The following is a 16,181-nucleotide window of genomic DNA, read 5'->3' as shown; positions in this document are numbered from 1 at the left end:
AGGCTGGGAGGCAGGTAGAGAATGCTGTATGGCCACTCTGCGTATAATTCATAATCACAGCAGCTAGGCAGCATTCTCTGACTGCCTCCAAAGAAGCTCTGGAGGCATCAGCATGTCCTGCTGGAAGGCGCCAAGAATCCTGGGGCCCTGGGCAGCTGCCCAGTGTGTCTATACGCTAAGATGACACTAGGGATGGCATGTTCACTGTCGGGACAGTTTGCGGGGTGAGTGGCCACATGGTCTACATCCATTCTTTATCAGTTCATGACTAAACATAAGTACTTATTAGGCAATAGTTAGGTTACTAGATTAGGCAGCAAGTGGGAGTTTGAGTGGCATGATACAGAAGGGTATGTGAGTTCTGAGTTACATGGTGTCTGTGGGGAGGGGGGTCAAGAGGCATGTTGGGGGGTATTACATAACAGGTGGGGAATATGAGTTGTACCTGTGGGAGTTTTGAGTACATGTGCGATCTGAAGCCACGTGGGTGTATTTATAGTAGTTGGGAGGTCTGAGTGTTATTTTATGGCTAGTGGGTATCTGAGGGCACTTAAGGGCATGTCAAGTGTGAGCTCTGGGGCCAGATTAACAATGTGGTGGATGGAGCTACAGCTTCAGGGCACCATATAAAATAGGACCTTGAACATTTTCAACCCCAGACCCATGTGAGTTGAGTGGCATTTCATGGCCGCTGGTGGTTTGGTTAGTCCTAAATCCAAGTTGGGTAAGAGACCTCTGATGTCACCAGGGGGAGGAGCCACGTCACCAGGGGGAAGAGCCATGCCCGAACAGGGTACCTGAAATGTACCCTCGCGGGCTTGCTTCGCTCGCCACGCTTCGGGTTACTAAAGGTAGTAGTTGGTATCGTGGATAGTAGAAGAACTATCCCACTGGCCTAGCTCCTACCCCTGGTGATGTGGCTCCTCCCCTGATGTCATAAGTCCTTTAGGCAACTTGATTCTAGCATCTACCCTGGTGGTTTGCAGGCATGTGTAATTTTATGACAAGTGTGTGCTGTGAGTGGTGTTTTATAGCTAGTGGTGGCATTTTATGACAAGTGGGCATTTGAAGGGCAGTGCATATGTAAGTATAGGTCAGAGGGCATGTAGGGAGTTTTGTAGAGAATGAACAGCATGTTGGGATGTTTAGGGAACAGCGATATGAAATGCCCAAGATCATTTTGTTTATTTTTTATTTAATATCCAAACTTAAACATAATGTGCAACTCTTTGATGATTGGAGCATGTGTGGCCCATGAAGTATAACTGGTTGCACATAATTGATCTGGTATCCAGATGTTTGGTCGACGTTATTTAGGTCGACATTATTTAGGTCAACAGTCAATAGGTCGACCAATATTGGTCGACATGGACAAAAGGTCGACATTGTTAAAATGACGACATGACAATAGTTTGACACAGGAAAATGCCAACATTGATTTAAAAAGAAAGAAATATTTTCAACTTTTTCATACTTTACCATCCACATGGACTACAACTGGGACTAGTAACCTGTGCAGAGAGCAGCGGTAGCAGAGTGAGGCCCCTTGCCTGCAGCAGCGAGCCATGCAAGGGGATGCTAAGCACTAATTGGGGTTCCCGGTCATGTTACAGAGAAAACTACACCCCTCCCCCCCAAAATAACTCACGTCAACCTTTTATGTGTCTATTTTTTTACTATGTCGACATTTTTCCCATGTCACCCATGTGCATGTCAATCTTTTGGGGTTGACCTAGACACTGTCGACCTTTTTAAGGTCAACCCATTGATCCATAACCATTGATCTAGTGTAGTTTAGATAATGGAAACATATCTGCTTGTTATTAGCTCATATATTACCATGGTTATTAAATAATGCACATTGCAAAGAGCTCTGCAGTGCAGGAGTCAGGTGTACGGTTAATTGAGGTATGAACAAAAGCCTGCACCTGCAGTTACGGTATGAAGCCACTGAGTGTGCACTGCATATCACTTTGGTTGTGCACATACTGTATGTGGTCCTCCTAGCATGCTTAAGGTGCAGACCTCCATTTCTATCTTTACAGAAACCAAGTGCACCTTGATTTTATGGCAGGTGGAAAAATGTGATGGAACTCGCTGAAAACATATAAACCGCCCATCACAATCCAACCTCCTACTACTTTATTGTATTGTGTCATCATAGCCCCACCCCCCAATTTACAATGCCACAATTTGTGACTTTGCATAACAGAGGGGTGGCGGTAGGGGTGACCATGATAATGCTATAGGGAAGTATGGGTTAATTACTACCTGTAATGCTGTGGATTTTCAGCATTACCCTTTTGGCTTAATTCAGACCCGATCACTGCAACGGCAGCGATCGCAGTCTGAAGTCCTTTGGAGAGTGCGCACGCAAAAGCATCTCACTGGTGCAATCGCCTATGCCTGATTGACAGGCAGAGGCGGTTGCAGGGCGGGAGGGGGCGTGCCAACGGCGGTTGAATGCCGTTGGTGGGGCATGGTCCGGACAATGCAGGCGTGTCCGGACTGCAGCGGGGGCAGGCTGCAGCGGCTGCGTTACGCCAGCCAGGACGCTGCGTGTAGCCATCTGCCAGCGCAGGTAGGGAGCTACTTGACGAGCGTGAAAGCATCGCCACCGTGCAGTGCTATCACACCCGTGCGGGGGGAGGGCAGGGCCTGACATGTGAGGCGGACTAGCCCTGTGCTAGGCATCCCCCTGCGTGTCAGAGAAACTGATGGTAGATGTGCTAAATTTAACACGTCTACGATCAGGTGTGAATCACTCCCTTTATCTGATAACATAAGCCAGAGGTGGGCTGGTATACTGTAGTCTCTGGGACGTATTTAAGTCGTTCACAAAAGACAGACTTTCTTTCATCACAAGTTTTTTAACAAATAAAATGACTTACCAGCAGCCAAGAGCATAGATTTCCCTCATCACCAGCATTGTCTGGTTCCACATATGACCTATACCTGGTGCCAAGTATTTTTTTAAATTTTTTTACAGATACATATTTTTATATAGTTGTAATAAGAATAAATGCTTTATTTGAATGTTCATTGTTCTTGTTTATCATATATGCTGTTGCAATACTGAGATAGTGATAGCATGGGAGGACAGCTGGCAGTCCGCTACTGTTATGGTCCGTGGTAAATATGCAGTAACTAGCTTTGCATACCATGCATCATACTTCGTGATGTGCACCGGAATTTTTTCGGGTTTTGGTTTCGGTTCCGCGGCCGTGTTTTGGATTCGGACGCGTTTTGGCAAAACCTCCCTGAAATTTTTTTGTCGGATTCGGGTGTGTTTTGGATTCGGGTGTTTTTTTACAAAAACCCTCAAAAACAGCTTAAATCATAGAATTTGGGGGTCATTTTGATCCCATAGTATTATTAACCTCAATAACCATAATTTCCATTCATTTTCAGTCCATTCTGAACACCTCACACCTCACAATATTATTTTTAGTCCTAAAATTTGCACCGAGGTCGCTGGATGACTAAGCTAAGCGACCCAAGTGGCCGACACAAACACTGGCCCATCTAGGAGTGGCACTGCAGTGTCTGACAGGATGGCAGATTTAAAAAATAGTCCCCAAACAGCACATGATGCAAAGAAAAATGAAAGAAAAAAGAGGTGCAGGCATCGCAACCGACACAATTGGACTCTCCTTGGGGATTTGTGATTTAGAAGAACGCACAGTTCTTTGCTGTGCTTTTGCCATCTTAACTCTTAAGTTTTTTCTAGCAGGAGGATGAGTGCTTCCATCCTCATGTGAAGCTGAACCACTAGCCTTGAACATAGGCCAGGCCCTCAGCCGTTCCTTGCCACTCCGTGTCGTAAATGGCACATTGGCAAGTTTACGCTTCTCAGACAATTTTTATTTAGATTTTTGGGTCATTTTACTGAGCTTTATTTTTTTGGATTTTACATGCTCTCTACTATGACATTGGGCATCGGCCTTGGCAGACGACGTTGATGGCATTTCATCGTCTCGGCCATGACTAGTGGCAGCAGCTTCAGCACGAGGTGGAAGTGGATCTTGATCTTTCCCTATTTTACCCTCCACATTTTTGTTCTCCATTTTTTAATGTGTGGAATTATATGCCAGTATCAATACCAATGGCCTACTACTATATATACTGTGCACAACTGAAATGCACCACAGGTATGGATGGATAGTATACTTGACGACACAGAGGTAGGTAGAGCAGTGGCCTACTGTACCGTACTGCTATATATTATATACTGGTGGTCGGCAAACTGTGCAATACTGAAATGCACCACAGGTATGGATGGATAGTATACTTGACGACACAGAGGTAGGTAGAGCAGTGGCCTTCTGTACCGTACTGCTATATATATAGTTATACTGGTGGTCAGCAAAATTCTGAACTGTCTTCCTACTATATACTACAATGCAGCACAGATATGGAGCGTTTTTCAGGCAGAGAACGTATAATACTGGTGGTCACTGGTCAGCAAAACTCTGCACTGTCCTCCTACTATATAATACTGCTGGTCCCCAGTCCCCACAATAAAGCAATTAGCACACTGAGCACAGGTATTTGCAGCACACTGAGCACAGTCAGATATGGAGCGTTTTTCAGGCAGAGAACGTAGATATTTGCACTTGCAGCACACTGAGCACAGATATTAGCAGCACACTGAGCACAGATATTTGCAGCACAATTTGCAGCCCACTGAACATAGAAACTGAAAGGACGCTACCCACGTCCTCTCACGATCATCTCCAATGCACGAGTGAAAAATGGCGGCGACGCGCGGCTCCTTATATAGAATACGAATCTCGTGAGAATCCGACCGCGGGATGATGACGTTCGGGTGCACTCGGGTTAACCGAGCAAGGCGGGAGGATCCGAGTCTGCCTCGGACACGTGTAAAATGGGTGAAGTTCGGGGGGGTTCGGATCCCGAGGATCCGAACCCGCTCATCACTAATCATACTTATCCTCTTTTATGGTGCTGTCAGAGTAGGGCTTGTTCAGGTGGGATTGGGGATGACCTGGTTGCCATGAAACTCATCATTGTGGACCTTCCACCTCCAGCAATCATGCAGGAATTAATGGCAATCTGTTAAGATGTGATTTGCTGCACCACATCCCCTGCATTTCTCAAATGGATCAGGAGGGTTTTCTACTCTCCCTGTAGAATGCCTCACTGCACATATTGTACAGTTGTAGATATCCTTTTACAAAATAAATTCTGTTCCCACTTATAGCATCGAAAGTAAAAAGATAGAGAATCAATTGTGTTGTTTTCTGTATAGTATAATGTTAAGTGTATAATTGTTGAATAATAATAAATGACAGTTGCTGTTTTTGTAATTGTTCTAGCCAGCTTGCATCCATTATTATGCTCACTTTCAGTGTGGCGGTCATGAAAAATCACAATAGTATTACATTAATGTAATGGTTACTTATTTGTATGCTTAATATGTTAATATGGACCCGTCCCCTACACACAGTCAGTTTATACCCTTAATTCTTATACCGCTTTCAGATCGCAAACCCAGGTCGTACCTGGCATTTGAGCCCGGGTCCGAGCAGGCTCAGACCCTTTCACATTGCAGTTCCAACCTGGGTTATTCCTAGGTAGGTGCCTTTCACACTGAACTCGGGTCACCCATGTTAAACACTGTGATGTGATTTTAAATGGACTTTTCTGGCTCACATTGATGAGGTTTCAAAGAAAATATAAGGAGGTGCTGGGGACTGCTTAGAGCAGACACATAAACAGCCAATCAGCCCATTTTTCTGAGACCAGGGTTGAATATCCTGGGTCCGAGGCTTTCACACTGCGCAACGAGCTGGATCCGACATGTTTAACCCTTCTTTTAAGCTGGGTTGACCGGGCTGCTCGACCCGGGATATTCACTTTGGTGCTTTCACACTGCACCTCGACCCAGATCGGTCCGTCAACAACCCGGCAATAACATGGATTATGGATGCAGTGTGAAAGCGGTGTTATACCCCTTTCACATCTCCAATGCCGGATCCCACCCGAGAATTGGAAACGGGTCCTTCCCGGGTGGGATCCGGCATCGGAGGCTCTCCTACCCCTTTCGCTGGCTGTCCGACCCGGCAATATGTCGAGTCGGTTGCTATAGTGGCGGGGGGCGGAGCTGGCAGCGGGGGCAGAGGCGGCGCTGGGAGATGAGCTCTCCTCTCCCTATCTAGTAAATGGGTCGCATCGACTCGGGAATCCGTTTACGCAGCCACTGACCCGGTATTCAATCCGGGAATAACAAAGCTTATAACCCGGGTTGAATTACCGGGTCAGGCGACCCAGGAATTCGGACTTGGCGCTTTCACACCGCACACTGACCCGTGTCTACCCGGCAATATGCCAGGTCGATACCGGGTTATTTGTGCAATGTGTAAGGGGTCATTCAGATCTGATCTCTGCTGTGCGTTTTTGCACAGCGAGCGATCAGGTCATAACAGCGCATCAATGCGCACGCGCGTCGGATAACAACAGCAGGCATCGCCGGTCAGCGTTGGGATGGTGCGGAAAATCCATTTGCACGTTCGTTCGCAAGGTGATTGACAGGAAGAAGCCGTTTGTGGGTGGTAACTAACTGTTTACTGGGAGTGTTCGGGAAAACGCAGGCGTGGCCAAGCATTTTCAGGGGTTCACTACGGCTGGCCGGCGGTCGGGCTCCCGGCAACCAGCATCCCGGCGCCGGGAGCCCGACCGCCGGCTTACCGACAGCTTGGCGAGCGCAAATGAGCCCCTTGCGGGCTCGCTGCGCTCGCCACGCTACGGGCACGGTGGCGCGCTACGCGCGCCACACTATTTTATTCTCCCTCTATGGGGGTCGTGGACCCCCACGAGGGAAAATAAGTGTCGGTATGCCGGCTGTCGGGCTCCCGGCGCCGGTATACTGAGCGCCGGGAGCCCAACCGCCGGCAAACAGAAGACCACCCATTTTCAGGGAGGGTGTCTGATGTCAGCCTGATTCTATCGCACTGGAGGAGTAAGTCCTGGGCTGCGCACAGACTGCACACACTAAATTTTAGCAGCTCGGCGTACACATAGGATCGCACACTTTCACAGCGAAAATACATTTCCCCTGTAGGTGGCAACTATCTGAACGCAGGACAGCAAAAATCGCAGCCCAGCAATCAGATCTGAATGACCGCCTTAGTCTCTTCACCAAGAACTAATTACATTTTATCAAACCTTATGAAAAGAACTAGTGGAGGTGTTGCCCATAGCTACCAATCAGATTCTGACTATCATTTAACTTGTACGTAATATTGTACTTGGCAATACCTCCACTTCCTTTTTAGAAGGTTTGATAAATCACTAAAGGTTTTATTGTTATATACTCATTTCTTTTATTATTATTTTTAACCCAAATATGGTTCAGCTCATAAAATGATTGTCTCCATTTGTTTGCTTTGGAAAATTGAGTGTTATCAATCATATTTATTCATCATACCTATGAACTGAAAATGATGTATATGAGCCAAACTGCTTTTTCTTCTTGTAGAATGGATGACAATTACAGTTTGCTTCCACATGGAGTGAATTTCCAGGATGCAATATTTGCAGATACCCAAGACAATTGGAGACTGTTTTCCAGTCTTTTCCAGTATTCCAACTGTTCTCAAGGACAGCAAGTTATGTATGAGCTGGAAAGCCAAGAAGACAGTAGGGTAAGGTTGATTTGGAATCACAAACACTCACAAGTTGTAGATTTTGTCTCTGAGTACTGTTCTTGGAGATGTCATTGGGGGTAATTCCAAGTTGATCGCAGCAGGAAATTTTTTAGCAGTTGGGCAAAACCATGTGCACTGCAGGGGGGGGCAGATATAACACGTGCAGAGACAGTTAGATTTGGGTGGGTTATATTGTTTCTGTGCAGGGTAAACACTGGCTGCTTTATTTTTACACTGCAATTTACATTGCAGATTGAACTCACCCCACCCAAATCTAACTCTCTCTGCACATGTTATATCTGCCCCCCCCCCTCCCCTGCAGTGCACATGGTTTTGCCCAACTGCTAAAAAATTTCCTGCTGCGATCAACTTGGAATTACCCCTATTGTCTGTTTCAAATATCTGTCGGGTGGAAAGATGAAAAAAGATCTCATACTCCACCTTATACAGAAATACAGTACGTACTTATTTATTTAATGTATTGTGTTATTTAATGCTGAGGATCAGTGGCGGCTCCAGAGGTAAGGCTGCAGCACAGTCCAAAATTCAGATAGGAGAGCCACACCAACTGCCGGTGATTTCCGGACGGAGATGTTGGGGGTTTAGTACAGTATATTTAATGTCAAATTGCAAATAAGAAACAGTTCAATTCCATACAATGTTCTGGAACAGAAAATTGCTTCTATCTACATCACAAGTTGGCCTTTGGTTCCATAGGGATGTGTAAGAAAATAAGTGGTGATTTAGGGGCTTTTGTAATTGGCTTATATGTATGTAAATGGCACATAGACAGCAATTGAATCCCCCCCTAAAAACGTGTACGCGGAGCCCTCCTATTCATCTTGAAAGCAACCCATTGACAAGGAGACTTTACAATCACTGAAAATGGTACTACAGGATCTTCAATAATCTCTCATTCAGTTCTTCATGTGCAGTGTTCTTACAAGTGAGGCATTTAATACACTACTCTGTGCTGTGGAAGCTTCAAAATGTTGCACCTTTCAGGATGGAATAAAATGCCCTAAATAAAAGGCCTGTGTGAAAGTGTCCATAGGGGCCAGGAAGTTATTCATGTACTGTAATATAATATATCATAAATTTGTAGTGCAAGGTTTGGCCATTACGGACTCTGATATTGAGCTTCAACTTTCCAGTTACTCTTTCGGTAAGCAATAAGTTATATCCGCATACTGCACTACATAATAATCCTTTACAAATTTTTATTAAAGTTTACATATACTTGTAATTTGCTATATATCGCATAACATGATGAGTCCTTTACTGGTGGAAAGAGAAACTAAGATTTTAATTGTTATAGGCTTTTAACTGTAGGAATTCTTTCCTGAAATAAAGCCAAATTCTGTCCCCTTCTGACCCTGCCCCCTAAACCACATCCTAATCTATTGCAATTTTGTTCTTGCTTCCTTTGCACTGTAGCCTGATCTGTCACTTATCGTGAAATATTAAGCTATAAATATTACTTGTCCAAGAACTGGAATCAGTTAGTGCTGATATTTTCTTGCTTGTATTAGTTTATGCATTATAATTTTCTTGACAACAAAAGCCATTATATAGTAAGTCTGCCTTTTCAAATGGTTGTCTATTTGCTTGTATATGATAGAACCTTAAAGATGCAAGGAACTGGCAAGATTGTGTATGTATTTTGTTGCTTCAGAAAAAAAACGAATAACTCTTTTTCATCTTCCGTAGTAAACAGGGGCCATCTACGGCCTCTATTTACTATTATGCGGATATACTAATATGTTGGAAATTCTAGTTCACCCCAAGCTTCCATTTCAACTTTCCATAACAACAAATCAATAAAAATCAATAAAATGTAAAATGTATTGTCATTTTGAAGAAAAAAAAAATCAATATAATGATTTCCTAAGGTCTGTCCCATCTCTACAATGCGTGCGCAATGAAAGCCAGGGTCCACTTTGCTCCTCCAGCAGCTCACACTGCAGGGGTTGGGGGATGAGAGGCAGAGAAGTTGGGGTGGGTGGTTACAATAAGTGGAGCGGGTGGTGGGGTGGGGAGGACGGGAAAAACAAACGTCAAAGTCGGGAGCAAGCTAAGATGACCCTGATGATAGAGACCTCTACTAGTGTGTGTGTGTGTGTGTGTGTGTGTGTGTGTGTGTGTGTGTGTGTGTGTACTTGAAACATACAACAATGCAAAATTATAAAAAGACTGTTCATAATCCTGATAGGTGGTGCTATCAATGATAATGAACTATCCTTTATACCATGTCAGTAGAGCTAGAAAGGAATAAATAGAGTCTATTATTGTCACTGGAGTATTAATCAGTAATAGATTAGGTTCTCCTAATGCTTGTTTAAACTCTCAACTCTGTAAAATAAGCCAGGCAGGAGATCAAACAGCGTGTCTGATAATTAGTAGAAAAGGTATTTTTGACATGAAACAGTTCAAAGCAGTCGCTTAATTATTCATCAATAAATTAGTGGTGCCGATAGATATTTGTACTTATTCGTGCCAGCTGTTCAGGTGGCCACCCTTAAATGTGCTCCCATTACCTGTGTGGAGTGGTTTATCAGCAGTCCGGCGCTCATTAGAGCAGCCTCACTTCCTGCAAACTCAGGGATGCACTTTCTAAATGTTAACTCCACTTGTTTTCCATGGGCAACTTCTCCACTGGCTCACTTCTCCACTCCTTTCACTGCTTCATGAATAGACCCCAAAGTTTGTTCACCCCTTCCAGTCAATGCTTTATAACTCTACTTCTGTAGAAATAATTGGTTGAAAACATTTCCTGTAGAGGGCTGTGGATCTGCTCATCTTCTTTTCAAAAGTTTCTGGCTCAGAAATATTCTTGATTTCTGCAGTGGGTTACACTGGGGTTCCACAGGGATAACATCGGGGTGTAGAGTTGGATCTTGACCCGAGGCACCAACAGGTTAAAAGCTTTGACTGTTACCAAGATGCACAGCGCCTCCTCTATAACCCCGCCTCCCTGCACAGGAGCTCAGTTTGTAAGTTGGTGCCTGCAGTGCAGGCTAACAACAGGGAGGGCTGCGCTGGGCAGCCCTAAAAAGAGCTTTCAAGTGAAGAAAGAAGACTTCAGAAAGTCTTCTTAAAAGTGCTATGTGTCATTCTGACACATCATGCTGCGGCTCCCTCACCTCCCCGCAGCGCTGTACACTCCCGTGCCCTGCTTGCTGGGTAACTACAGGGGGGCTCCGGTTCTCTCATAAGGGCACACACACACCACCGCTGCTCTCCGGGATCGTGTGGCCGCTGAAAGGAGGAGGTAAGAGGGTCCCCCAGGTGGGACCCACTGCAAACCGCGATCCGGCATGGTCCTTGGGAGGCGGACCGTGCGCGCTGGCGTGGACACTGGCCGTGCAGGGACCCCACTAGGCCACCAGGGCATTGGCACAGGTCGGATTTTTGCATAACTCTGTTTCTTTAAGGCCCGCAGTACCGGTGGTGAAGTCCAGCAAAGGGATCTGGCTCTGACCTGTAGCCCCTCCCCCAGCCCCAGGGCGTCATTTACTGCTAATATTCCCGCTCTGGAGCTGCATCTCTCTCTCTCCCTCACTCCCTGTCAGCGTTTGGGCGCCCTGACACACAAAGCTGCGCTGATCTGGGACTGCTGGGCAATGTCTCCCCTGTAAAGCCGCCTGCATCATCAGCACTGTGCATTTACAGGACACTTAAATATTCTACATGTCTTTAGACAGTGTTAGTTAAGAACAAATGCACTTTGTCAGGGTTATTTTTAGTACAAGTACCCTGTGATATACATCCAGTGTTTACTGTGTATTGCTATATCTATATACCTAATTAGCATTACTTGTGTAGTACAGTTACTGCAGTATTGCTACTCCAGTGCAGTTTTATTGTTATCTGTGATAATTTCTGCATTGTACATGTGACTGTGTGTGTGCCAATAGCTGCTGTGTGATTTCCATTCCGTGTATCTCACATATACTGCTATCCCTATATTCTGTACCCTGAGGGGGGCTATGTGCGTAAGGGTTTTCATATAATATAGTGTTTCACAGGATATACTTTTTTTGGTATTTTCTCTGTGTTTTACAGTCACCATTTACTTCTTAAATCCTCCGTGTGTGCTCTGTCTGTAGTCACACTATCCGGGGGGATTTTTGTTAGGTAATCTGTCTGCTTTTATTGTACTATTCCACCCTACGGTAAAGCTTTCATATAATCTCAGCTCGTCAGGGTGAGCGTTCGGTGGCCCCGGATGTCTCTGAAGAAAATATTGCAGCTGAGGGTTCAGGTGTTGGGTGCTGTGTACCCCTTAGTCAGTTTCCTACGTTGGGGGTAACTACTGATCCACCGTGGGCTACATTCTCTAGTTTACTGACTACGCTGGTAACTAGACTTGTGCCCCCATGGGACCTCCTGTGCCATTACAGCCAGATATTGTCCCTGCTGTTAATCCACCATGGGCAGATGCTCTGTCCTCTCAGTTAAAGCAATTAAATCAGTCTTTGGCAAAGCAAAATCCTAACCCTCGTCCGCCTAAGACCAAAGTGTCCTCTAAGCGGGCCCTTACATCCTCACAGTGTCCTCTAAGCGGGCCCTTACATCCTCACAGTCCACTCATGTTACAGATACTCCAGCGGAGGAAGATGGTGCATACATTGATCCCTCAGACACTGACGAAGATGCTTCTGATGGGGAATCCCTGACCCAAGTGGATGTTCCTGACCTCTTGAGGCTATACGGCTGATTCTTAAAATTGATGATGATGAAGAACCCCCAGCTACCTCTAAGAAACCAGATAAGTTTAAGCGTCAGAAGATTACTAAATTAGTTTTACCACATTATGACCATTTAGTTGACATACGTCAGGAATCCTGAGAATATCCAGGAAAGAAATTCTCTCTGTCTAAGAAAATGCTGGCTCATTATCCCCTCGCTGCAGAGTTAAGCCGGTGGACTCACAAGTCGCACGTCTGGTTGTATCATCTGTTCTGCCTGTCACTACCGTCACCTCTCTGAAGAAACCGACGGATAAGCGTGTGGAGGGTTGCTTGAAGTCCCTTTACACTCTGTCTGGAGCTGTGCATAGGCCTACTATTGTGGCCTCTTGGACTGCTAAAGCTATAGAGGCCTGGGTTCAGGAAGTAGAAGCGGAACTACAGTCTAATTTTCCTGATAATGCAAAACAGTGTCTTTCATACATTGCTACAACCTCTCATTATATTCAGGAGGCGGCATCAGATGCAGGTATCCTAGCAGCCAAAGCGTCTACCACGTCTATTTTGGCTCGCCGGATCCTCTGGTTGCAGTCCTGGTCGGTAGATCTGGACTCGAAAAAGACCTTGGAGGTCATCCCTTTTAAGGGAAACATTCTCTTTGGGGAAGATCTCAACAAGATTGTCACTGACTTAGCATCTGCTTAGTGCTACTCCTTCGGCCCCGAAGGCTAAGAGCACATCATTTTGTTCATTTCGACCTCCAGGTAAAGCAAAGGGTCAGGCGTACCCAAAACAGGCTCGCACTTCCAAATCCACTAAGCCCAAACCTAAACATGCCTGGGCTGCCCGTCAGCCTGCTGCCAAAACAGACAAGCCTGCTGCATGACGAGGCGGGCCTCCCTCGGGGGGATCCCGGGATGGGAGGCTAACTTCTATGGTTTGCTCAGGTATGGCAACAGACCACTTCGGACGCCTGGGTAAGGGAAGTCGTCACTCATGGATACACCATCTCTTTCAAGAAACGTCCCCCTCACCAGTTTTGCTTAACAAACGTCCCTTCGGATTCGGTGAAAGGAAGGACTCTCCATCTGGTGGTACAATCCCTCCTGGACACGGGAGTGGTAGTGCCGGTGCCTCTGGCTCAGAGAGGCAGGGGGTACTATTCAACGCTGTTTACTAGTCCCGAAACCGAATGGATCTTCTCGGCCCATTCTCAACCTCAAGTCTTTGAACCTGTTTGTGAAAGTCTCCAAATTCCGTATGGAAACTCTTCGCTCTATTGTTCTGGCCTTGGAGCCCAAGGACTACATGGTATCCCTGGACATACAGGATGCTTACCTGTATATACCTATTGCAGTGTCGCATCAGCAATACCTGCGGTTTGCTATTGGCAACCTACATTTTCAATTCCAGGCCTTGCCGTTTGGTCTGACCTCGGCTCCTCGAGTTTTCACCAAGGTCATGGCGGTCATGACGGCCCTACTCCGCCGTCAGGGTATCAGGATCCTGCCATATCTCAATGACTTGTTGTTCCTGGCAAATTCTCAAGAGGTTCTCCTTTGTCATCTGGAATTGACGGTCCAATTCCTGCAAGCCCACGGGTGGCTCATCCACTGGAAGAAATCTTCCCTGGTCCCTGCTCAGAGCATGGTGCACCTGGGAGCACTGTTGGACACCCACAACTAGCGGTTGTTTTTGTCTCCGGAAAAGATCCTGAAACTTCAGGACAAGATAAGATGCTTCCTCTCTCGCCCACGTGTGTCGATACACTCGGCGATGCAAGTACTGGGCCTCATTGTGTCGGCTTTCGACATGGTGAAGTACGCTCAATTTCATTCCCGCCCTCTACAGAGGTTTATTCTCTCCGAGTAGGATGGCTTGCCTCACCGGATCAGGTCTCACATGATATCCTTGACTCCGGAGGTCCATCTGTCACTGACTTGGTGGCTGCAGGACCAACAACTGAGCAGGGGTCGTCCATTCTGGATCTCCAACTGGGTTCTTCTGATGACAGACGCCAGTCTGCGGGGTTGGGGCGCGGTGTTAGAACAACACTCTTTTCAGGGTCGGTGGACCATGGAGGAATCTCTCCTCCCGATAAACATTCTGGAATTGCGGGCAGTGTTCAATGCCTTGACACTAGCCCTGCCTCTGGTACAGAACAGGCCTTTTCAAGTACAGTCGGACAACGCCACCACAGTGGCATACATAAATCATCAAGATGGCACCCGAAGCTGCAAAGCCATGACGGAAGTGTCAAAGATTCTTTGTTGGGCGGAACGCCATCTGCCAGCCCTATCGGCAGTGTTCATTCCAGGGGTCCCCCCCTCATCCGTCCCCCTCGCTCAGCGCACATTGCGCTGTGCTGAGCTGAGGAGAGACATGTGCTGAGCGGTCTGTGTAAAGATCGTTCTGCACACAACTTTCCCGTCAGTACTGGCCTATAGAAATTAAGCATGGATCTCTCCATGTTTACCCCCCTTTAGAGTCCTTCCTTTTTCTTTAATGTCTTGTGAGAAATTCATGTTTGGTTTTCAGTTATGTTTAAGTTCGTCTTGCTGAAATATTCATCAACTTCTCATATTTAGTTTTTAGTTTAGGCTTTGTTGAAATTACTTTTGTGTAGCTCACTGCCACACAACCCCAAGGCTCAATAGATAAAGGTAGAATAGATAAATGGTTGACAGTCTTTTCTTCAGATTATTTATTTAACCATTTCTTTTGTTATCCATGAGTCTCTTGCATCTTTAGGCCAGCCCAGAAGAAGGGTTGGGGTTAGGCTGCCGGAGGGGGGGTTAGGTTTGGGCATCACCGCCGAGGGTTAGGGTTAGGCTGCGATGGTGGGAAGGAGGGGGGGGGGGGGTGTAAGGTTAGGCTGCTGGAAGGAGGGTTAGAGTGGTAGTGGGGGAGGGTGAACATACCTAGCCCCTAACAGGATTCTGTCTGTTAGAGTGCCGCAGGTGGTCTTCACACCCCTCTCAACATTTAGACAAGTGAAATCAGTACTAAAAATCATGTAATGGGTGGTATTATCAATCCCAGCCATTCGTCTCCTAATTGTCATTTTTCAAACACAACCTGTAATATGTAAAGCACACCTATACAATCGTCATCCAGTTGTTGCGACTCTTAACCATTTGGTCGATATTGAGCAAGTATTAAAGCAAGCAAGGATCAAATTTTATGTAAAGTTTAATATTCAGCTGATTTGACAGGGCCTGGTTTGACCAAAAGTGCAGGGCTTATGCACCTTCGGCCATTCTTGTGACTGTACACCAAAATAGGGCCGCCTCTGGGGGTGTGCATAATTAAACCAACTCCGGTGGCTTAATGCATACTCTCGGGTAAACTGACGCTTCTCCATGTAAATATTCTCCCTTTTTTTTCCGCTTGTCCATCACTGTATTTGGCCTATACATCCTTTACCAGGGGCTGTTTGTCAACTTTCATCTTGGGTGGCAGGTGCAAGCAAGTGGCCCGCCTTATCTACCAGCAAATGCAATGGATTTGTAGGCGGCACCCTACATGCGCGCTGACCAAAAGTTGTTTGAATACACTAAAATATTGCATTTTTGTATGTTTTCCCTATTAGGGAGATGTAGTTACTTTATGTGACCAGCGGTCGGGAGACCGCCTATCACTATACTGACACCGGAATCCCGATCTCTGCAAAGTCCAACAGTCGGCATGCCTACTAAGAGGGACTCTTCCCACTCGTAGGAGGAATAGAACGCATGGCAAGTGCAGTGAGCCCGCAAAGAGCTTCCTTGCGCTCACCCCCCTGGCAAGATGGGGACCGGGATCCCGGGGTCGGTATAGT

At 46.2% G+C, this 16,181-nt stretch overlaps 1 protein-coding gene across 1 annotated transcript in view; it reads left to right on the top strand.

Annotated features, from left to right (window-relative positions):
• Positions 1-16,181, top strand: part of CCDC3 (coiled-coil domain containing 3) — a 162,350-nt gene that overhangs the window by 1,767 nt on the left and 144,402 nt on the right. The window contains exon 2 of the mRNA XM_063930464.1: positions 7,502-7,667. Within this exon, the coding sequence (XP_063786534.1) occupies positions 7,502-7,667 (166 nt within the window). The remainder of the gene's footprint in view (positions 1-7,501; positions 7,668-16,181) is intronic.

This window comes from Pseudophryne corroboree, chromosome 6 (genome assembly GCF_028390025.1).
Source record: "Pseudophryne corroboree isolate aPseCor3 chromosome 6, aPseCor3.hap2, whole genome shotgun sequence".
NCBI classification, from domain to species: domain Eukaryota; kingdom Metazoa; phylum Chordata; class Amphibia; order Anura; family Myobatrachidae; genus Pseudophryne; species Pseudophryne corroboree.
This window is presented reverse-complemented; position numbering and strand designations above follow the sequence as displayed.